This window comes from Myripristis murdjan, chromosome 14 (genome assembly GCF_902150065.1).
Source record: "Myripristis murdjan chromosome 14, fMyrMur1.1, whole genome shotgun sequence".
NCBI lineage: Eukaryota > Metazoa > Chordata > Actinopteri > Holocentriformes > Holocentridae > Myripristis > Myripristis murdjan.
The window spans coordinates 34,597,293-34,622,179 of record NC_043993.1 but is presented as its reverse complement, the minus strand read 5'-3'; the positions used below and the strand labels follow the sequence as shown (position 1 = coordinate 34,622,179).

The following is a 24,887-nucleotide window of genomic DNA, read 5'->3' as shown; positions in this document are numbered from 1 at the left end:
TATGAAAAAACTAGATGAGAGTAGGAGAAAGTAGGAGAAAAGCTGCTTTTTTGGATAGAGACATGTTAAGCAGTTTGATTTTTCATGACATGTAGATTACTCTCCACAAATAAAATAATGCATTGATATGCTTTTGAAACTTTTTGTCCCTGGGCACAAATTATCCATCATGCACACGGACATGAATTAAATGTGCATCCGTGAACATGATTTTTCCTGAGACTCTTCTGGAAGTGGCTAAATTTCAGTATCTTCAGCCAGCAAAGCAACATGGTTAGGCTTAGAGAGAGGTAATGGTTAAGGTTAGGAAAATATTATTGGTAAGGTTCGAGGAAGGTCATGGTTAAAGTGAGGAAAACACCATGGTTAAGGTTAGAATCGGTAATGTGAAGGTTTGGAAACAGTGATGGTTAAAGTTTGGAAAATGCCATTGATAAGGTTGGAAAAGGTAATTATTAAGGTTAGAAATGTCATGGTTAAGGTTGGAAAAAGGTAAAGGTTAAGGTTAGACAAAGGTAGGGGTTAAGCAGTGGTGTAGTCTACGTGATACGCAGGTATACGCCGTATACCCACTAGAAAAGGTCCCGAATTTCCATTTAACCACTTGAAAATGCGCAAAGATACATATCAGTATGTTTTTTTTGACATAACGTTCACTTTCATGTTCATAAAGTCGCCTTCTCTGTGTTACGAAGAGGGCTCTTTTAGACCAAAGGGGCTTCCGTCAGGTGTGACGTGAACCCTACGTAAACTACTATGGAAGCGGTGAAGTTGTATGGTGGGAAAAAAGGTGTATGGCTTAGAACAGGGGTGTCAAACTGGTGCCATGGAGGCCGAGAGGCTGCAGGTTTTCATTCCAACCGAAAACTCCACCAGGTGATCACCCCACCTGCAAACAGAGAGAAGGAACTAATCAGTGAAATCACCTGGTGGAGTTTTCGATTGGAATATATATACCCACTAGAACAAACCAGACTACACCACTGGGGTTAAGGTGAGGAAGATGTCATGGTTAAGGTCAGAAAAAGGATGTTAAGGTTAGGAGAATGTCATGGTCGACAGTACGAGACACAGGCCACTCATTTAACCTTCGCAGGATGTCACCATACAGAGCGACCTATCATACCCCTTTTCCACCAGGGCTGGTTCAGAGCCCGTGCCTAACTTAGCACCAGTTTTTTGGTTTTCCACCGCCCAAGCACCGGCCAAACTGGTTCCAAAACGGTTCCAAGCAAGCACCAACGGCGAGCAGGGGCTAAACAGGGGCCAGAGAAAGAACCGATGACGCGACCCACCACGTCATTGGTGGGCGGGCTTACAGACCCAAACGGGAGCAGCGATCGCTATAAACGTAAAGCTAAACATAGTCACCATTTGTTCCGACCACGAATGCAACGGGTAGCCAGCAATAATTGCGTTTTTCGCCTCTGGACCGCAATGTAGGCTTGTAAAGACACGAGCAGTATTTGCATCGCTATGATGAGGTCGTCCATGTTTGTTGGTGTGATTCCAAGCGAGCGTCTCGTGCACCCACATGATCACGTTTTACGATGACGTCATGACGTGGCTCTGACTTGGCTCCGCTTGGCTCTTGGCCGGTGGAAAAGCAAACTGGTTCTTTGTTGGCACCAGTTAAGCACCGGCTCTAGCACCAGCTCTGAACTAGCACCATGTGCTTTTTGGTGGAAAAGGGGCATCAGAGACAGAGAAACTATCTTGTTGCCAGCCTTGTTGTTTTTGTCACATGTCGGGTCAGATTAGGAACGGGTCAGACTCCCAAAAAGTCAGACTTGTCCTTTAAGACGGACTCTAGTCCTCACGAGGCTCTGAGGGCTTTATGGCCGAGTCATTAGCTCCAGGAGCGTCAACACGTCGCTGCCGTGCTGCTAAATGACTGCTAATACCACCGGGCTGTGTACTTTGGCCATATGGTGTGCATGGGATCCTGGGAGGGACATGTGTGTGTGTGTGTGTGTGTGTGTGTGTGGGTGTGTGCATGACAGAGAGAGAGAGAGAGAGTACACTCTTGTGAATGTAAATGCACATCCTGCACAGCTTATTCAATATAGCCGTACATGAACTACGTCACCAAACCCTTTTTTAGTTTGATCATTCTAGCTGTGATCTTTTCAATCCTTTCTTCCCCTGCTGACAGCAGAACCCACTGAATAATTATTAATAATTCAAAAATCGTTGAAAAATGCGTTAAATTTCTAGAAACAGATCCAGAATGAGCCCAACATGGCCGCCGAGCAGCGGGCCCAGCAGGAACACCAGGCAGCCCTGCCCTGATAACTCTATCTCTGCTCTCCGCACAAATTGGCCTCCTTACAAACAGATCATCTATCTCAGCCTGAGAAACCTAATACACACACACACACACACACACACACACACACATGCACAGTTACACGCACTCAGGTGAACACGCTCAAGCCGACACGTACATAACAGTACAGTCACTGGTGTCCTTTGACATTCGGGGGCAAATAAATCATTTGTGAGCCCTTTTTGTTTTACTGTGATTAAAACACTGCAGGTCCAAAACACACACAACCTCTGAGGACTGACTCTCATTTTTAAGGTGGGACTTCATGACAGTTTTCTTGTATTTTGGGGGTAATTTTAGCTAATTTGCTCATTACATTTTCCCCATGCTTTTGAGAGATATCAGGTTTCACAGGGTTAAAAGAGGGGGCCTGTACTGATAAATGCAGGGCCCTTTGGCACTGTGCCTGACAGTCAGGATACAACCGGAGCTCACACACACAAAAAACACACTTGTGTTCTTTTTCCTTCATGTTCATTGACTAAAGCTCATTGATTAGAGTTTGCTCAGCCACTAAGAAAGTGTGGGGGTGAGACAGTCACTAGGTGTGCACAGGATACTGTATTGTTTAATTATTCTTTATTTATTATTTACTATACTTATTTCTGTTCATTATTAGTTGATTCTTTTCTTTATGTTGTGTTTTGTCATTGTTTAAGTCCCTTTGTCTTTGTCCTTCTCTATAAATGTAAATGGATTAACTGGTGTATATTTATTATAAATTATGTTCATAGTTATTATTATTATTAGTAGTAGTATCATTCTCATTATTATTATTATTATTATTATTCTCGTCGTTGTTGTTGCTGCTGCTGGTGGTAGTAGTGATAGTAGTAGTTGCAGTATTAGTATTGTTATTATTATTATTATTATTATTATTATTATTATTATGGCTATTGATAGTAGTTCTCAAGAAGCAGGATAAATTTATCAATTATTTGTGCAGGGAGACGGGGTGGGATTACACAATTTTCAACTTCTTCCCGCTCCTATTTGAACATACTTTTCATTGTCTCTTGTTATTCTTGTTGTTTTTGTTTTGTTGCTGTTCAAAAAAAAAAACACAAACTTTTCAAATCAAATCAAAATCAAAAGAGTGATCAGGGGGGACGTATCCACAGTAAATACATTACTTTGGTTCAGATTACGACCAGTGAATCAGTTTGCTGAAAGATTTGGTGGGGCAGGAAATCAGTCAAATTAAAAGATACTGGACATTGAGACAAACTGCACATACAGAGTTGAACCGGAAACCTCTGAAGGACACACATGCAGTGAAGGACTCCCTCTAGTGGACAAAGTGTGAAGCACCACACACACAGGTTAAACTCGGTGACCTTGTTTTATGTGGGTCAGAGGTGTTTCTGACATAACTCCCATCTGACTCAACTGACACCTTAATCAGCCTGCCGCTTCTCAGCTGCCGAGTGCAACCTTGACCGTATTAACCTGCTTTGGTTGCTCAGCACAGAGCCATCGATTATGTAACGCTGATAATGGAGGACGCGAAGTGCACGGTCCATCTCTGCAAACAGATTAGAGACACCTGAGAAGCACAGATAAACTTTTCTTACCATGTACCATGTATAATACTCACCGCACTCACCACAACGGCTAATTTTAATTTGTTATATGACTCTACATTTTGTGTTTTTGATTTAATTTGTTTATTTGTTTTTGATCTTGAACAGGATCATTTGTTAGCACCCATTTTGCTCCTGACTGGCCAGGAAGAGGACTGCTCTTTCCCTGTTATCTGTCAGTTTTTGTTTTTTTTTTGGTTTTTGTTTGTTTTTTATGAGCGTCTTTTTTGTTTGTTGTAAACTTGTGAAGCCTGTAAAGCTCTTTGAGAACTCTTTGCTCTTTGTAAACAGTGATTTGGGGCTTTAAATCACAAACACAGGAGCAATAGTGACCCCCCCATTTTTTTTAAAGCTATATTTATCGACAAAATCCTGCATGTATGTGAACAAAATACCATCAGGACCACCAAAATCATACTTTCTGTAGCTTTCTTTCTGAGTGACAACAAACTAATCGTGGAAAATCGGATAAACTGAGGTATGGTCTGCTAAAACTTAATCAAACAGAAGAGACGGTGGTTATCTGGGTTTTGGAAGTAAGTTATTTCTTACAAAATGCATGAAAAAAAAAAGCTTCACAGAGGTATTGGGGTAGCTGGAGTTTCCGCTGGACTAAAACTTTGAGGCAAATGGCAGAATGAGCTACGTTTTTCACTTTGGTTGAGTCAACATGACCCGCTTTTGCTGGACTGGTTTCAGCTCATGACTGAAGGAGGCGGCAGGTTTTACACTCCTAGGCAAGTCATAAATATTGTCTGAATTAATGTCTTATATCTGCTACAAGAGAGAACAATGGGGATATGTTCTATAATGCAGGGAAATGGATTCAGAGTTAAGACAAACAAACAAACAAACAAACAAAGTTTCAGGCAATTTCTTCTTAATTTGCTCATCGCCTTTTCCTCCCAGAAATCCAATGACTTTGCTCAGCTTTCAGACAGTTAATTGCCTCGCCTGGTTAAATAAAGGTTACAGAGACATAAACACACATAAATACACAAACAAACAAGAGTTGCTGTGTCAGCCAACATTGTATTTTATTAATTTATTAGATATTGAACTGGCAAATGAACAGTATTACATGGAGTATTGTTTGTCACGGTGCCACAGTGCGGGGATATGGCAGTGCCACGGCAGATTTACATTCACCTTGTTGCCCCACAAGTACAAAAATAAAATGTGTTTCCATGATTCATTGAGGAAACTATGGCATTTCCAAGCAGCACACGTCCATTTTTGACACTAGGTGGCACCAGATGCCAAACTCTCAATCATCAGCCTCTTCATTAAATAGAATAATTTACAGACGCCGTCAGTGTGAAATTTTCTCTGCAGAGTCCTCGTGAAGTAATGACCTTCAGGCTCGTCGTCCATGTTCAAAGTGCATAGCACGGTGCGGAAGGAAACCAAAAACAATGTTTCATAAAATCTACATCCGGTGTGAAGGAAAAAAATAAAAATCCAGGTCCAGGTACAACTGAGCTCGATGTAAAATCCCTTTATTTGCTGAACAAAGAGAGATTAAAAATGCAGCAGTTTTCAGCTCGTGTCTTTCTCAGTCCTTGCTCCATGTCCACCCTGAAGACATTTTACGGTAGTTGTGTCTGTGCCTGGATTTACCTTTGTTGACACAGATGATTTTCTCCTTCATTGCTTTGTCTTCTCCTCCGACCCCCCTAACCCATAAGTGCCTTTTGTTTGAAATTCTGATTGAATCCAAACCCATCAGCTGAATGGAAAGACGGCTTCGCTGTTTGCCCTTTCCATCCCCTTTCCCTCAAAGTGTTCCTTAGAAAAATGTCTCTGTGGTCCATATTGCCTGGCCCGTCTCCATGGCGGGTCACAGAGGCGACGCCGTCTCACAGCCGGCAGCGTCTGACCCGGCTGAGGTCCAGATCGGCACAGATCAGCGGTCGTCCACGGCGCCTAGAGCCGGTGCGTCTGGTGTTTGATGTGCGGGGAGGCAGTGAGCTCGTAGAAGAGGACGTAGGCATCGCTGCTGCGAACCTGGCTGGAGGACATTGGACTCACCCTGCAGGGAAAACACAGTTACTGTTACAGAACTACATGTTACACAGCCAACGCAGAATTTTTTATTTACTGGACTTTTAGAAAAACTCAACAGCAACAGCTCCTTCTCATTTATCTCATGATCTCATTTCCCATCAGGGTGACTCAACCAATCGGAACAACTTAAGGAGGCATCGTGATCTCAGTCCAATCACATCTTGTGCACACGCACGTGCACCGCTGCTGGGCACAGTAATTTAGATGAGCTTACTGCAGATTACTAAATAGGCAGGAGGATTAGAGTGACTTGGACGAAGCACTGAGTCTCAGGTGGGAGTTTGAGCTTCAAATTTTAGGAAAAGTCACGGGAAGATTCCCCTCGACCACAGCTAAGGTTTCCACCAACCAGCAGTTGGAGCATCAGGACTGCCAACAAACACAAATATCCACATCCAGCAATGAAGCACCATGGATATGGACTGTCATTATGCTTTGAATTCACGCATTGATATGGGGCAGCTGTTTTAACCCTAACCCTAACCCTTCCCACTCCCAACCCTAATTCCTATTACCCCAGGAGGAGTATGGGAAGATTGTATACATTTATATACATCAAAACAGAAAGAAGATTTAGCATTTTGCTCTCCCCTGTTGCCCGTGCAAACAAGTCCAACACGGGGTGATAAGTATTATTGTCTCTTTACCTAACCCCAACTACATTCCCTGACAGTGAGATTGCAAAAACAATTCTCACGTGGAAAAGGAAGAACTTCCTGTCATAATACTTTTGGGATTGCAGCTTATTTCAAACCTAGTGAAAGACGTGTTTTGGAAAACAGGATTTGTCATGTGAGGAGTTCAAAGTGTAATTACGACACTAAACTCATTCCACAAATTTAGGCCACCGCAGACGTAGGTGCACAGAAGTTTGGTATGTAGCTATGGAAAAATCAAAACAGTTTTAGTATTTTAAACGAATAAATGTAGAAAATATTACTACCAAACACCAGCAGTGAATGTACCTATTTACCCGCAAAAAGGTACATTGCTGGTGTTTTTTGTGGTAAATAGTTCAGAACAAAACTGAGGACTGTGGATCGATGTTGGCTAGCTGTGTCACGGTTTTCAGAAAGAGCTGCTTTTTTGTTTTCTGCATGTGAACTTTTCACAGAAAAAAATTGGAATCGAGCGATCATGAGGGGAAAAAAAGGTGACTGGTATCAGCCCCCAAGAATCCAGATCAGATTCACCCCCAGTACTGGCACTGCAATACTTATACTGGTCCAACCCTAACACACACACACACACACACATACACATACTTGACCTACTTAAGATTGAGAGATGCAGATTTAATTCACCATCAATAAAATGTTATTGATGGCAGGCAGTTGACACACCTTTATAAAACTCGTATCACGCAGTCTTGTGCCAAACTGCTGAGTAAATATCTGAAAGTGTGTGTGTGTGTGTGATGCAGGAAGTGGATACCTGGAGTCGTTATAGCTGTACCATTCACCCAGCACGGGGTTCTTGCAGTAGGCGGTGTAATGGCCTCCCAAAGTGTTGCCGGAGTGGTTGGACACTGCGTACAGGTTGTACACCGCATGCTCTGCAGGCAGACAAAAACCAGGGCCAATCACAAAATAAACTCGAATTAGATCGAAGTAAAAGCACAGAGGAAACAATCGCGTCCTCTCTGCTGGTTGCAATAATCTTCATCTGAGTGCTTACTGCTCTTCTCCGAGGAGAACTCCCGCAGGTCCAGCTCTTTGAGCGGAAAGCTGACGTAGGTGGAGAGCTTGCTGGCCCGGATTTGAGAGTCCGAGAAGCGCTTCAGGTCTGGGAGGAACGGCGAGTCAAGGAAGGGAACATCCACAACTCGAGAGGCTGCAGTTGTTTGTTCAGCTCTCACTGGTTAGCACAACACATTACTCATTCATCACAGTGCTGCACACGTTACATCTGTATTATGACGGTGTATTAGGGCCACTGTAGGGAGATTAAAGTCATATTTTTACAAGAAAAAACTCAAAAAGAGATTATAAAATGAGATTATAAAGTCACAAATTTAATGCTTTTTTTATGAGGAACCTTATGGCTTGACTTTGCGAGGTTGGATCAAATTCTACTTTGCAATGGGATTCAGGAACAAGGAAATCCTGGTGATTTGAGCCCAGAATCACAGTACTGTTTTCTTCTGAATCAGCCAAAGTCACGGCAACGTCTCTTCAAAGTCCAACTGTCCAGACTTCCTTCTTGTTAAATCCAAGTTTTGTTCTTGCAAATTTGTGAGTTTTTCCTCATAAATGTGTGACTTTAATCTCATTTTTTTTCTTGTACATGTACCACTTTAATTTCAGAGAATACCCTTTGGTAAATTTACGACTTTAATCTTGCAGCTCGCCGGAAATAGTTTCAAAAATCAACCTCTCACACATCAGCTGCATCAACATTTCATTTTTAACCTTTTAATCTATTCATTTATTAATCTACAAACTAAAAACTACCACCAACTTTAGTTATTAGCTGACTCTCTGGATAAGGCTAGAGGCCTGCTGACACTCAGCTTCCTCTGATGCTAAAGTGTTAGCATGGAGCCGACAGTCGCTCAACATGGTGTCGGCATGCAAGGATACGAAGCACGAGGATCTGAGGGAACTTCTGGATGGAGAACCTTTTGGTGCATTTTGTTCTGGCTTTACACCTGGTACATGTCTGTCAGACACAGAGAGAGAGAGAGGCAGTGAGAGGATGGAACCGGGTAAGCCAAAGAAATATCAGTTCTGGAGAGGTGGGGGCATCGTACCGGTTTCTCTTCACCGTCCAAGACGTCCTCCTTGGTGAAGAGTCTCAAGCAGTCTTTCAGAGTCACCTCCTCTGAGCTTTTCTGTGGAGACAAAGAAATCCAGTCAGACATCAGCAAACTGAACAGATTAGTGTGTGTGTGTGTGTGTGTGTGTCAGGCTGTGTGTACACTTGTGTATTAAAGAGAGAAAGCAAGAGAGATGAAGGTAGAGAGCTGGGATGTTACATGCGATGCTATAAGCCTGGTGTGAGGTTCTGGAATAATTTTGGATATTAATTTCCACTTAAGATATTTAACATTTAACATTGGGGGTAACCCTAATTGTAAGCATTTGCTTTTTTTGAACTAGAACTTCACCCTCTTCCTGTTTGTGCCCTGAAGCAATGTCTAAACATTATGGTGGTAGCTAATGATTTATTGATGATACTTAAAGCATCCTGGGTGTGATGGGAGTCTCTTTCATAGTGCAGCAAAACAGCTCTAAAAATAATACTTCTAGCACAAAAAAAAAAAAAAAAAAAAAAAAAAAAAAACGTGAATAAAGCAGATTATGCTAGTCCTGGTACCCTTTGTTTGTTTGTTTTGGGGTTTTTTGAGCACTGACAATTATTTGGGAAAGTACTATCAGGTAGTTTCATCTTAGCTGTTTAATTTCCTCCCAAAAAAAAAAAAAAAAAAAAAAAAAAAAAAAAAAAAATGGGAACCAGGACTTTTTTGCTGCACCATGGAAGTGAACACCCAGTTAACTATACAACCCAACACTGTGACAAAGTTGTTTAAATAAGCAGGAATTTCAGTCAGTTTATATTTCTTTGTGGTTAAAAATCCAAAGATCTAAAAAAAAAAAAAAAAAAAAAAAAAAAAATCACCTCTGGTTTGAGCCATGTCCATGTTTCCGAATCTGAATTATTTTGCCCCAAAACAATATAAATACAAATACAAATAGTTGTGCTTCCACACACCCCTGCTATATATGTATGCTTATGGCCTCAGAATTTATGTTATGGACCCTCATAGATGATGAGACCACTGCCAGTACCACAGTGCAGCTCTGTATACTGAGTGTGTGTGTGTGTGTGTGTGTGTGTGTGTGTGCGTGCGTGCTGACCTGTGCAATAGGTACAGACAGGTCCCAGAACGGATCGAACACGGTGGAGCAGAAGCCACACTCGGTGCAGGTGAGCGTGCTCTTCAGCTGGCCCACAAACAGATCTGCAGGGAGACACACAGCATGTCCGGTTACACACCACACACACACACACACACACACACACACACACACACACACACGCACATCCAAGGAGGGCCTCTGCTGATCATACTGCCATGGTCCATGAAAGCCAATCACTTACCCACCACTTTGCTGTCCTCTCTCTCCAGGTATTTATTCCACATCCGCTTGCCTTTTTCATCATCCCTGTGTGGGGTAAACCAAATTGTGAATCTCTCAGGCATTTGTAAATTTCAATGTTCTCAGTTGCCTTCAAGGAAGTTTCAACCTTGATAGCTTTGCAGGCTGAGACAGACAGAACCACACACTCAGTGGTCACTTTATTAGGACCACCTGCACAATCTAATCCAATCTAATCCCATTGTGCCATAAAGTTTCCTCTCCTGCTGCCTATAATGCTCAGCTTGTCTTGTTGTCACGGTAACAGAGGTGTTCATTCACTTCCATGTTTGGCATTGAGCTCATAGTTAGTGCTGCTGTTGGACTGAACTGCACTTTACTGACAGCTGTTTCCACTATTCTGTCCCCTGTCATTGTATATGAATAGGGAGGACAAAAAATTAGAAACACCTCTCAGTATAATGCAGTCCAGTACAAGACCTCTGCAAACTACAGCCTCAGTAATAAACACAGAATTAAAGTGACACATTCTGCACAATGTCAACACAAAATGAACATTATAAACTTTGTTAAAAAGGTAGAATTTATGGCAGAGCTGCTGAGCTGAACTGCATCAGACTGGACAGGTGGAGCTGAGGAAGTGGACACTGAGTGTATACAGCGATTACAGTACGTGCATCCAATGTGTGCAAAAATGCATCATCAAATCATGTAATAAGAGGAAGGTGAAAAAATGCTCTGTTATCATACTTTATTATAGCTACTTTACTTTATCCCTGAATCTTCCTTTAACAATTGTAATTGTATCACATTTCTTTACATATTATCATTTAATGTACGTGCATTTATGCCAGTCTGCTCTTCTAGATATCTGATGATTGCTTTTTGTAGTATGTGGCCAGTTATGAGTGACTCATTAGCCTCAGAGGTGAGAGGTGGTGGATCTGCTGACTTACGAGAGGTGATCAAAGTCCTCGGCGGATGCCTTCGGGCGCACCGTCACCCTGTTGACCTCATTATGGAGACCGTCCAATAAGAAACGCAGAAACTCCTGGGCGTCCTGCTGGCTGGAGAGAGAGATTTTTTTTTTTTTTACTCTTTTTTTACGCTTGTAAGGGTGGAGACCATCACAACACGCTGAGATTCTCCATTATAACTGAGAATATGAATAAATGAATGATCAAACAGACTGATGTACCTGCGTGCACAATGCAATAATAATGCTTTAGTAGTAGTTTTGAATTCAGGTTAACAGCCTCCCATAAACCACCAGTACTGCCCAGTTCTACAGTAAAGTGTAAGCGTCACAGTCATCATGTTATCTCATCTCAAATAAAAGCCCAGTATCAACCCATATGCCAGTCTAATCCTCAATTTAGCCTGGAAAATGTTACAAAAAAAAAAAAAAAAAAAGGAGTTCCACTTGTAAATGGCCAGTGGCTTTCTTTCTTTCTCTTTCTATCTCTCTTTCTTTTCTTTCTTATCTTTACTCGCCACTTCAGTTCCCTACCAGCATGCAGCATGTACAGAGGAGGCTTACTTGTAGCCCACAAATTTTGGAGCATATCTCTGGATCTGGGTCTTGAAACCGGAGGGACTGATGGCGTCGTTGTTCACGGACGTCCACAGGCTCTGAGTGAGCTTAGCGAACTCTGACGGAGAGAGAACAGCAGCAAGAAAACGAGGCCATGAAAATGATGGAAACAAACAGACCTGGCCGCTGATGAACAGCAGACATACAGAGCAAAACATGCCATTGATAAAAAAAGCTTAATTTTACCAAAATTCAAACAGGGTCCGCTACTATATAAGAGACAGTGGGTAACTTAAAGGACCATACCAGTGCTTCTGCATGTTCAGCATCATATCTAAAATATGTATATACTTTACATTTTACATGCATGCAAATCAAGCTATGATGCAAAAAGAGTACATAGACCCTTCATCACCAGTTGCAGCTTCCTCTGTAAGACTAATCCACCAGGGCAGACAGCCTCATGCACTAAAGCTCCACTTATAATTGTATCTTGCAGTATTAAAAGCAGCCATGAGTGGACAAAATCTTATTATATACTCTCCGATCAATAATTAAAAATAAATGTCAGGGAGGAAGGCCAGGAAGGAGTCCCCTCTCCCTGTGGTGCCCTTCTTTTATCTGCGGGTTTTTTCTTGCCTGCTGTGTGAGTTCAAGCAAAGCCTACAGAGAGAAAACGCTGAGCCACTGCCACCGGCGGCTGTGAGACAGTGCAGTACAGTCTTTTGGCCATGAGGGGCAGTGCTGAGCACTTGCTAAACAGTAGAATATATGGCGTTCAATGGGGCTAAAAGATATAAAATGAGGTTATTTAATGCTGAGTTTAGCGTGGATTTTGCGCATGTTTTTGTCCGAACCCGATCTGAGCCTGAGATTGTGCGTCTTCTTAACCAGCGTCTGCTCATCTTTACTGCGATTTGATGGAAAAGTTCCATTGATGTCTGTTGGTTTGAATGTTTAGCCCAGTTTTGTGCACCACAGGATGTCATTTTCATAAAATGTGATCATGACAGGCTCACCCACCCTGCGAAAATTTGTTAAAAAGACACTGAAAATCAGACGGACTAAACACTGCCCAATTTTCAACAGCTATTTTTGGTCGATGACGGACCAACAAGATTTAACCCAAAAAACAACATCCAGATGTTGTTTGGTGTTTTGGGGGTTTCTTCCTGATTTGGTCTTTTTGGGTGACGGAGCATACACTCCTCCCTGCTCAGTCTTCCAGTGAATCCTTACATCAGAGACCAAATCTTCCAACACTTATCACTTTTTTATTGGAGCACTGTGATGTACAGTATAAAGTTCAAGGACTATGAAGTATGTAGGCTTTATAAACTGTGGAGTGACACAACAGTTTATTACCATAATGGTCACTAAAATAACACACACGTCCACCGTGTTCTGAGATCCGGGCAGTGAAGACAAAATAAGCAGGTTAACATGTCTAGCAGATCCCAGGCCGCTGTGGTGGCTCTCGGAGCGTCTTACCCTCCATGAGGTCGGTCTTGGCCCTGCAGCTGCCGCTGAGGTCGGTGCGGTGTGTGTTCCTCAGGCAGTAATCCCTCAGCTCCGGCGTGTTACTCAGACATTGCAGGATGGAGTTCATGAAACACTTGGAATCATAAGGAGAAAGAAAAATAAAACACTACAGAAGAGGGAGGATGGAAACATTGAACAGAAAATTGTTTTAAAAGTTGTAAATGTAGTTTTGTGATTTTTAAAAATATTTTCTTGCTAATTTTCAGATAATTTCCTTGCAATTTACTCATCGCCTTTTTCCCATGTTTTTGGAAGAAATCAAAATAATTTGCTGATAACCAATAGCCAGCTATTATTTTATTTTAGTTGATCTGACAGAAATAAAATGCCAGACATTTAGTTCAATATCTCGGTCACATCGTCAAAGATGGCTCAATAAAGTCATCAGACTTACTCCCCATTGTGGTCTTTGGTGATAAATGACAAAATGGATGATAAAATAGACAGTAACTTGTATATACAAATCATCATTACATGTATGGAGGAAAAAAATAATGATAGATAATACAATAAAACCAAAACAGTGATTAAAGATAGACATTATTTAAAGATAAATTAGCATTCCTAAATTTTCCATGAGCCACATTCGGACCTTTTCCTTAAAGGGATGAGGCATAACAGAACCCTTCATGTGCAGCGGTCACATGTTCCAGTTTAATAACAGCACAAGACTTAAAATAATGTTAAAATAAACCCTAAACCTTGGCTTGTCAGTGATACTGGCTCTGCTCTGAAAAGGATGTGTATCTCCAGCTTTTTTATATTTGCTAAAAAAAAGTTCTAAAAAAAAGTCCTTATCTGTCGTGTAAGATGCATTTTACATTTTCAGTGTTGGAAGACTTACAGTGTTGCCCAGGTTCCTTAGTCCCACAAGGCCTTGAGGACTCTTGTTCTGATCAGAGAGGACACAGGAAAGAGGTTTGAGTTCAATTATTATTATTATTATTATTATTATTATTATTATTTTGAGGAAGGACATGGGAAACAGATACTGCAAACCAAGACCCTGAAGACTAACAGTGTGTCCAGAAGCACGGGGGTGACGTCGTGGAATGACTCATATTCAGATAAATAAAATGTGCCAGGGTTCAGGACATTACCTGGGCGACCTAAATGCTCCGCTCTGTGGTTTCACTTTCTGAGTGCTCACACTATTTTAGTCATTTTAACCATGGGTGGAAAAAGTGCTCAAAAATAACTCAAAAATATCACTTCAACCCAACCAAGACCCCCCCTAAAGAACACACTGAAAATGTCAGCAAAGTGATTTTTGACAGCTGCTAAAAGTTGTGCATTATTCAACACATTATTGCAGTAACACTACTGCAGAAAATGCGGCCTTCCAAACCCTGTTTTATCATCGTTTTTGACTTCCAGGAACTCTCAAATGCTGGTGGATGATAAAAATGGTACTCAAAAATAAAACTAAATAATAAAATCTTTGTTTTGAACTATTGGAGCCAAAGGTGATTTAGAGATTTGAGCCAGTGGTGAGGCAAGAGGAGCCAAATACTACGGCTACTAATAAAAATGATAAGTTCTCTTGAACTCTCGCCATGAAACCCACACAGTACAAACTAACGTGAGAGAAGAGCCAAGAGTTTGCAGCCGATTTCCTTCAGTTTCCTTCAGGAGCTGAGCTGTGGTGAGACTGTGACAGCTGAGTGTGAGGCTCTGAAACACTCCTGACGTGGGCGGCTGCAGGAGCGGCAGGGAGACGTCCTCCCCGCGGCTCTGCTCCGCCACTGGAAGATGTTCTGGGGTTGAAGAAGCGAAACATCAATGCACGCCGGTGTCTCGCAGGTGATAACACCCACCTATATCGTCTGCCATGTGGGAGCCTTGAAGGACTGTGTGATAAAAACACCGTGGCATGCCATTGCCACAAATCAAATCAGCGACTGCTCCTCATGCAAAACATGTCAACATCCCTCCACAAAATATCACCATGTACCCGTGACTTCTCCCTGCGCTCACGAGCCTGTCCTCCCAGCCACCACGGATAAAACAACGGCACCAGGGAAATATGTGAAGCATGTGGTGCTCACCAGCAGAGAGGCTCTACAGAACATAACAGGACAGGTACCTAAATAAAGCAGCACGGGCACAGATTATATGAAGAGACACACATCAACTCAAGAATCAACCAGATTAAAGCCAGACTTTGTTGGTTCCTGGCTGTGCTACCAATTTGACCAATAGTAATGCTGATATACTCCACCAACAGAGCTGGACGGGGGTTATGCTAGGGTTAGGGTTAGGGTTAGCCTAGGGTTAGGGTTAGGGTTAGCCTGGGGTTAGGGTTAGGGTTAGGGTTAGCCTAGGGTTAGGGTTAGGGTTAGCCTGGGGTTAGGGTTAGGGTTAGAGTGATATCCTCCAAAAGTTACAAAAGCTGATTAAAAGCTGATTAACTTTTAATGCTGATTGGTCAAAAGACGTGGCGGTAGGCGTCACCGATCACAAAAAGGCATACAACTTCCGGGTGGATCCATTTAACATGGAAAATAATTGTGGAAAGCTTGGTGACGGGACAAGAAATAGCGGACTGTACCCATTGGCCAAAATGGGGGTGTGGCAGTGGGCGTGGCCAATCACAAAAACACACAAAACATCCAAATGACTTCACACAACATGGCAAAACTTTGTGGAAAGCTTGGTCTCAACGCAAGAGAGAACTGATTAACCTTTCACACCGACTGGCCAAAAGGGAGTGTGGTGGTGGGCGTGGCCAGTAACAAAAAGGTGCATGACTTCAGCAACAGAAATAAGAACTGAATTAAGAAATAAGAATTGGCAAAGGTATAATTTTGCCAACTATATGACGTGGAAATGGCATGTCTCGAGAACTGCATAGTGTTGTTTAGAGCAGTGGTTCCCAACCCAGTCCTCAAGTACCCCCTGTCCTGGAGGTTTTTGTTTCGCACCTGATCCAATTAAGGCCCTTGCACCTTCATGCACGCCCTCTTCAGGTAGATCTGTTTCAGCCAATCAGTATGAAGCCCTATATGGATCAGGTGTGAAAGAGTCGAGCTGAAACAAAAACCTCCAGGACAGGGGGTACTTGAGGACTGGGTTGGGAACCACTGGTTTAGAGGTTTGTACTCGACTGAGTCATCTTTCCAGTTTTGGACCGAAACTGCTGAATATGCTCACTCCTTACCTAACCTTTGACCATTTCTGTGCCCAAGAAATTCAGTAAAATGACAGTTTTCAGTGTTTTTCCAACAGAATCTTGTGCCATTGAAAACCCAGAAATGTGGAACTCCTATAGTGTTAAAGACCTACCACACCCACTCAGGTATGTGGCATATCCTACCCTTTATATGCAGAGTGACTTTCCAAGACAATGAAACTTCACAGAGTGATCTTACGTCGTCCTGGTCATAGAGGAATGTCACTGCCCCACCAGTTAGGCCTATTGAACTTCAACAAAAGGCTGTTATTAGTCTGATATGGCAAACTGCTATATTGGTCCAACCCTGCTGTTTGTCATGTGGTGCAGGGACTTTTTTTGCAACATGCTACACCCTCAGTGGAGCCACCCAGAGTCGACTGGGCTCAGCGTGGCACCCACCAATCACTGAGCTGGATAATAAACAAGCCTTGTGGTGAATGGATGACCATGTTCTGTCTGTTCCACTAATAACTGTATTTCTAGGGAACCCAGAGAGAGTTTCCAGTCTTTACAGGTTACATATTGGTGTCTGCCCTGCAGCTCAGCCTGAACAAATTAGATTAGGGAACATGGTAACAGTGTAACGCGATGGCACGGACCGAGTCCCCGCCGCTACGCATCAACGCCTCTGCTGACGGCTGAGGAGATGCAGGCGGAAAACACAGAGTCAGGGTGGCATCACACAAACGTCAGCATTACTGAAGGTACGCACACACACACGCAAGCACACGTGCGCAGATTTCCACGGATATGTAAACCAAGACGGTAAATTGAGTAACAATGTCAGTCATTACCCATGGGTGTTCCCTGTTCTGTTTCTGCTCCACGAAGTTACATTCTGTTCCAAAAGCAGTGACAGCACACACCCACATGCACTCTCCAATTAGCGAGTTGCAATGATGCAATCAGGGTGGCAGATTAACTTTTTGGCCCACCTGCCACGGTGTCTGGTGGATGCCCACATTTTAGCAGCCACTCAGATTTCTTGCCAGACACTTCCAGTTTTTAGATTTTTCTTCTACGTATCCTCGGCTTGCAGAAACTTAAAATGCCAACATTTTTTCCTGGCGACTGAGCTGAACGAACAGTAGCTTGTCATGTTGTGGCGCGCTGAACACCAGCCATCCCCCCAATTTGTCCTCTTTCCTTCTTTCAACCACTTTTCATTTAACAATCCTTTTTTCTTGGGCATTGCTGCATTGTTGTCATTGTTTGCGGTCCTTGTAGCTTCACGCTGCCACTTTTACTTTAAAATGCCACCGTGACTGTAAAAATAAAAAGTCTAGCTGCCACTGCAAATATTCACCCACATCTGGTCTGGATGCAAACTGTGTCGTGAGCATGATTTAAAATGTGGTGCAGTAAAATTAGCGCTCATCAAAGTACACACAAATGCACTCAGTTACAGTGAAGGAAGTAAATGTAATTTGTTGGTGGACATGGAAAAATCGAATTTTATTACTATGTTTATGCACAATTCAGCCACCAGGTTTCTTCATTTACTGTAGCTGCACTGGTGGTGCAAAAGAAATGGTCGCAAAAACAGGAGCGGATTTTGATGGAAGTTATTTTTGAGGCCATTTCATCATCAACAGTTTAAAGTTAACTCATACTTCTCTGCCTCCGAAACAGCTGCGGTTCGCTTTTCACACCCTGGTGATAAAGTGCAGGTGAAAAAGGTGGTGCATGAATAGATGCCAAGGCACATAGAGAGAAAAGAGTGCACCACTTGAGCGTCGCTTCTTTCTTTTGAACAAGCACCAAATGCCTCCTAGGTGTGGCTTGCACAAGTCAAACATTTGGAGGTGAAGTGTGAATGGCATGCACAGCTATGCAGAGACAGGGCCTTGAGGTAATATTTTACTGGAGTTGCTCATAAGGCGTTAAAGGGCCCTATGAAAGGCATTGTAAGCATAACATAGGGGCGCTGTAATCATTACAATCAGGGCAGGATATAACAGTATACAACAGCTTTAGGGGCAGAATTCAATGTTGATGATCATTGTATGGAAACTTAAAGAAAGCATGCAGACTGTAATCTGCCAGTGTTTGGATGTTAAAGGGATAGTTCACCCATTTTGAAAAATATGGTATTACTTCACCTCCTCTCCTAGCTGTTCTGTAGCACAGTAGTGGTGCTGTCTTCCTCTCATTGTTACTGAGTGCTGGATACTGGCTGGATGCTCCAAATGCTAACTGTTAGCCTCCTGCCATTGAAGTGGACTTCCCCCCGGCTAACATTTTCCAAAATAACCTCCTGGAAAATAGTGTTCCTGTTGTTTCTACTGACATTGGCCTATCCAGACTAATCTGCACTGGTCCATCTTGACCAGATCTACTATGACTGATATGATGTAGTTACACATTTACTGTCTATAGGAAGCCCTTAACCTGAACTGGTTTTAATGTGATATTATTATTACCTCCCAGGTTTCAATAAAGAATTTTAGTGTGCCACTGTGGCCTGAATGTATGACGGCGTGCTAGGGTCACTGTAGGGAGGCTGTGTGTGTGTGTGTGTGAGTGTGTGTGTGGTGAATAATATTCTGAGGGGAAAAAAACACAAATTTGTGAGAAAAAAACTACACAAGTCTGAGTTCAAAGTCATAAACTTATTAATTTTATGACTTTGAAGAGACATTGCTGTGACTTATTCAGGGGGAAAACAATATTGTGATTCTGAGCAAAAATAGCCAGGACATCCTTCTTACTAAATACCATGATAGAAGAAAAATAAGTTTCTGAGTTTTTTCTCACAAATTTGTGATTTTTTTTTGTCATAAATTTACCACTTCAATCTCAGCAAATATCTGTATTTTTTCTTGTAAATTTTTGAACTTTAATCTTGGAATTTAAGAGCTTTTTTTTTCAGAATATTTCCCCCTCCTCCCCCAGCTGCATATTTTTTTCTCCCTACAGAGACCCTACGACTCTGTCAGATATATGCTGTTTCAAAACATCCCTTTTTTCTCCTTTTTGTGATAAAAGTGCTCAAACATTGGCACGCACTACTGGCAATTGGCTCATTCTGTGTAAAACATTGAATACTGTAGCTGAATCCTAGTGTCTTTATTTTTTTCTTGACTTGAGATTGAAGGGCTTGAGATTTAAAATACCAGGCCATAAACGGAGGATGTCATCTGTTCAGGTGACTGCGGTGCTCTGAGCGTGAAGCTCGCACTGTTTGGCATGAGTTGAGAGCACAGCGGAGAGAGAATGTGCTGTCCTGAGCCAGCTATGCAGGCCTGGTCAGGGCCAAATAACTTGTGACTTGGGGAGGGCAGCTCTCCAGCACTCGCACTGGTGCCAGCTATGCCACTCCCTTGGAAACGGATAAACACAAATTTATGCCTACAAAACACCAGGGGCGGAAAAAGTACCAAAATATCCTCCTGATGTATGAGCACTGTCACTTTGCTAGCATTTTATATTAATAGGAATAAAATCACTGGTGCAATAACTGTTGTGTTAACCCCTTCTTTATTCTTGACTTTGCACTTAAGGCTTGCACTCCTCAAGTTTACAGATTTAATTCATACATTGTTTTTACATTTTATCCCTGGTGTTTCATTTTTGGTTTATAATAATTTAAGAAGTGTGTTTCACTTCTTATGCCTGCCTGTTTTATTCTTACATCACCGTGTATTTTATTGTTTTGTTTTACGTACTCTTTGTAAAGCATTGTGTAATGTTGTTTTTGATGAGAGTTAAATAGATAATTATGATTATTATGTTCATCTACTTGAGTAAAATAAAAAGTAGCTCATTTAAAATTTATTCAGAGTAAAAGTTAGTGAGTTACTTTTTGCAAAAGAGATCTAATGTGAAATGTATTCTTTTTCATGACTGAGAGGACAAATTTGATTCTTTTAATTGCAATAACAAGAAAAAAAAATGTAAAGCCAGATTACATTACTTTTCTCTATGGACCATTCTTCACTTAACATTTGGCCAGTTTCCTGGTTTCTGGTGTTTATGAGGAGTGCGCTAAATTTGTACTCTGCAGTAAATGTGATTGAAAATGCATTGCAATGTATGAGTTGTTAAAATGACTGATTTCAATTACACACACACACACACACAAAAAAAACCTGTGGCTAATTAATTCCAGACTAATAATGAGTTGCTCCCACTCTTGCATAACACAAAAAGCTCACCTGCCTGAAAGCATGTTCTCTTTTGCATTGAGCCAACACACAAACACAAGCATGCACATCAGAGAGTCTCCAGGCTATACAAAAAAAAAAAAAAAAAAAAATCCCCTCAGCCAATACAAGGACCTGAGTGTTGCCTGTGACCTCAGAGCACCATGATCAGACTCTAGTAAACTCAACTGTACGACCCACAAGGACACAAACATCTGCAGGCTGTCAGCAGTTCTCAGAAGCCACTGCTCTCACAGAGTGTACTGTACAGATGATAAGGCCGCAGAGTTGGACACATTCATTCCTTATCGCCAGCGCTCCTTCCTATTATGCAACGTTGCGCTCTGATTGTTGCTCCTGTGCGGGTCGCTGATAAAGATATTTATCGCCTTTAGATTGTGCTCCTGCCTCTTTTGTGTATGCTTACATAGACCACACAGGTAGGTCAAACTTCCACCGCTTAAGTGCTGATAAGAGGCTCCTTCATCACGTAGGAGCCCAAACTAGGATCAGATTTAGCCCTCCAGGTGAGCTTCTTGACCCTCCAAGTACTAGTAATAATAATAACAATAATAATCTTTACTTATAGGGCACTTTTCTAAATCAATGTTACAAAGTGCTTCAGAGAGGCAGCAAAAAAAATAATAATTAAATTAAAAAAAAGGTACATCTGCAAGTCATCAGCACAACAGTGAAGGGAAATGCCATGTGTACGAATAACATGCCCTAGGGCAAGAATGTTTAAAGAAAATAAAAGTCGTCCTGAAATTGACCCCTGAGGCACACCATACTTAAAAGAAAATGAGGTTTTTGGCCCTCCAAGCATTTCCAGAGAGTAATAAGATGTTATGTTATGTATATTTGTGCCAGATTTTATTCTTTTCGTGGAGTGATGTCTTTTTTTGCCTAACAGCGAAATTCTAAAAATGTATAATGGTTTTTAATGGGTGCTGAATCCTAACGAAACACCTAGGTCTATGTCTTAAAAGTAAGGAGGACAACATGCTCATTTTTGGGGCCTAAAGATTTATCGGTGTGGATGTTTCGGCAAAGTCCCCCTCAAGCACAGCAAATGTTGAGACTCCAAAAATGGGAGCGTTGTCCTCATGTTTATTCTAGTACAAAGTGTGTACAACATTTTTTTAATGTAAAAAATACCACCTGTCACATCAACCTAAATCAGGAACTAGGCCTGAAACAGAGAAGAGAATCCCATCCTCCCCAACTGCAATAATTCACCCAGTAATTCATCAGTTTTGCCCCAAATGAGACTCTGGCGCTGGTGTGGTCACTGGTGAGTGAGCTTGATGAATGAAAGGTGTTTTCAGCAGAAAGTACACACTCCCTCGTCCAAACATGAAAGCCTGCACAACAGTCTGTACAGGAAGTGCATACCTTGCACATAAATGACAGGTAATGAGCTTGAACCGAGAACTTGAATGGAAGTCCATCAAGTTCAACTCAAGGTCGCCTACAATCTTTTCATTTGGCCACAACAGGTACGATGTAATTTCATTTAACTTATTCAGTGCGTCTTTGCATTAATGCACACGTGTATGAGAATGTATTTGGTTATGGATGTCAGACATCATTACTTTTTTGTGACCACGTTTTTTTTTTTTTTTTGCTATTTTTTCCTTTTAATCCCCATTTGCTTTCACTATGGAGCAGACATTACATAACAAGTCAAGTACTTGGCATATTGTGGCAACACTGCATAACACAACTACATCTATTCACCAAGGTAATTCTGTATGCATTACAAATGTACATACATTTTAATACATACAGAACATGGAGTTAAATACCAGTATATATGATGTGAATAATACAAACAAAGGAAGCCAACATAAGAACATTAGTGACAAACTTTTGAAAAAAAAAAAAGGAAAAAATCAGTTCTAAATCATTTTGCAACCTCCTGTGACCCAGATTATAACTTATTATAACACACACCGATACATCTTCATCTAAATATCTGATGTTTTGGGTGTTTTCATTGCAAATTCTGATGGATAAATATGTCAATATTTTATTTATGGCGCGTGGCCAGTCTTCAGCCACTCCTGTGAAGCCAAGCAAATAGTGTTAACAGTTGACTCAAGTTTATTCTGCCAGGTAATGTTAAATAATTACAAGCATGCCCGCCCATCTGCATGCTATCAGCTGCTGACAGATTGTTTTCAGAGCATTAGCACCATTTACCTGCTGGTAGACTAGCCTGAGTAATTAGCAAAAACAGGAAGTCAGATTAACTTAACACAGTTTCTTTCTACTATTTATTTATTTAATTTAAGAGGTGACACACCCATCAGTCCAACTTTACCTTGAAAACATCCACAACATTTGCTAATAAACCAAAAAACACACACGGCCACCACTGTCACTGCCAAATGATGATTTTTTTTAAGGAGTTCCTGTCCACTGCTGCACAAACTGCTGCAGGTTTTGGAGGGCAGAGGGTCACATGCCTTCACCAAGCTGACTTTTCTGCACCGGCTCTGCATCACATTACAGGCTGCCAGGCCTCACAGTTCAAATGGTTTCCTCTGGCTGCCATGCGGGGACAGGTGTGTGAGATCACCTGTTGAGTTAAAGCCACGACTGACCTTCACAAGACATGCTCTGATAAAATAAAACCTGGCTGAGCATAAGTTACAGCAGGCCTAAACCACATTTTAAAAAAAAAAAAAAAAAAAAAGAAAAAGAAATACATAAATAAATAAATCCACAAATTATTCTGATGGCAATGACTGCTACGTTTTGACTGAAAAAAATTTGCAATTTTTACTTTATTTTATTTTAATGCCTCCATTAAAAACAGTTTAGAAAAGCCCCAGGACTGTGTTCAGATTCTTTTTTTTTTTTTTTTTTTTTTTTTTTTTTTGCTTAAATATTGAGGTTTAAAATTTCCAGTACAGGTAAAAGCTGTGCAGTTATTTAGCTGTGCAATAATTTATTCCTGTAGGACCTGACAACAATTCACCAGTGCAATATCCCTGTGCACACAAGGTGTAGCCTATATAGGCAGACTTTTTCCAACATATGCTCAGTTTCTTATCTATCTGTATTTATTGTTGGAACACTTGTAGGATTGATGCACACTGAGGCTTAATTTTGATACAACTTCTACATAAGGCACATACTTTTTAACATGTGTAAAGCAGATATTTTTATATTTCTTTCCATTGTTCTTATAATTTAATTCTGTCCTTCAGAACTGAGCAGCTGCAGCTGACCTGATTTCCCCTCGATGATCAATAAAATTCTGACTCTGAAGTGACCCAAAGCCTCCTCCCTCCCAGTCCCTCCAGTCTGGCTCACCTTGGCCTGGTTGATGAGCAGACCCATGAAGGTGGACACCAGCATGGAGCGGGACACCGTCGGACTCTTGCGCCGCAGGTCTGGTTTCTCCAGCGGGAAGGCGGCCGGTCCCTCCGGCACCGTCACCGTGTACGACTGTCGCATAGACGGCATGATGACAGCAGGGGAACTGCTACGGGTACTCAGCGGCTGTGTTGCACACCTGTCACCGCGTAATTAAACTAAAAAAAAAATGTTAGTATTATAGCTCAAAGAGCCCTGATGATCCGCACAGACAGAGCAGGTGGAGCGCAGCTCTCCTGTCCCGTGGAGGTGACCGGACAGCAGACAGGCGGTGTGTGTTTTGTGTGGTCCGCTTTCACTCCACGCTGTAAACACCTCAGGTCTGCTGTTGCGTTCAGGTGCCGTCGGAAAAGGGAGAGACCGTTTTCATTCAGCGAGATTATGATATCCATGCTGCACTTTCCAGGCGATATCTGGTGCGAATGACTGTATTTTAGCATTGAAGCTCTATTTTTTCAATGGCATGTGTGAATGCACCATCAAGAGGATTGCCAATTAGTCCCGTTGTACCTTTTGCAATAACAGTAAAGGAATCTTGAATCTTCAATCTTTATTCATTTATTCATTCATCTGTCTTAACACACAGTATGTCTTGTGGTACTGATGTCATGTTATACTGATTTTTTGCCTTTGATGTGTTTTTGTTGTACAGCACTTTGCTTATCTCCAGTTGTTTTTAAATGTGCTCTAGGAATGAATTTGATTTAATTTAATGTAGATATTATAAGAATCAAAATATTCTATCTATATACCTATCTATCAATGATTCACGTTGTGGAAATGGAGTATACGAGGAGACACTGAAGGCAGCATGAGCCCTCTGACTCAGAGGGTGTCAGAGGGCTGATCTACCAGATCTATCTATCTATCTATCTATCTATCTATCTATCTATCTATCTGCAACAAGAAACTTGGCTATAGTAATTGTATCATTATTTTAAAGAATACTACAGAAATTTACCAATAACACAGTGTCATGCAGATAGTGTATGTAGAGAAATATTATACTGCACTACTAAGCC

At 41.6% G+C, this 24,887-nt stretch overlaps 1 protein-coding gene across 1 annotated transcript; it reads right to left on the bottom strand.

Annotated features, from left to right (window-relative positions):
* Positions 1–4,924: 4,924 nt before the first annotated feature.
* On the bottom strand, positions 4,925–24,171 carry LOC115371500 (ubiquitin carboxyl-terminal hydrolase 2-like). The gene is made up of 12 exons (XM_030068914.1): positions 23,803–24,171; positions 14,003–14,050; positions 13,108–13,231; positions 11,623–11,734; positions 11,039–11,149; positions 10,084–10,148; positions 9,840–9,943; positions 8,732–8,812; positions 8,562–8,640; positions 7,657–7,764; positions 7,414–7,534; positions 4,925–5,944 (listed from the first exon to the last, which is right to left on the bottom strand). Exons 1-12 carry the CDS (start codon positions 23,953–23,955, stop codon positions 5,839–5,841), a joined length of 1,212 nt encoding a protein of 403 aa, XP_029924774.1. The 5' UTR covers positions 23,956–24,171; the 3' UTR covers positions 4,925–5,838.
* Positions 24,172–24,887: the final 716 nt, after the last annotated feature.

What these genes read in the sequence shown, in the direction of transcription:
- LOC115371500 (XM_030068914.1), bottom strand. Translation starts at nt 23,955, where the DNA reads ATGCCGTCTATGCGACAGTCGTACACGGTGACGGTGCCGGAGGGACCG. An exon ending in TGGACGGTGAAGAGAAACCG is followed by an intron (nt 8,641 to 8,731) that starts GTACGATGCCCC and finishes TGTGTCTGACAG; the next exon opens with ACATGTACCAGGTGTAAAGC. An exon ending in GTTCTCCTCGGAGAAGAGCA is followed by an intron (nt 7,535 to 7,656) that starts GTAAGCACTCAG and finishes GTCTGCCTGCAG; the next exon opens with AGCATGCGGTGTACAACCTG.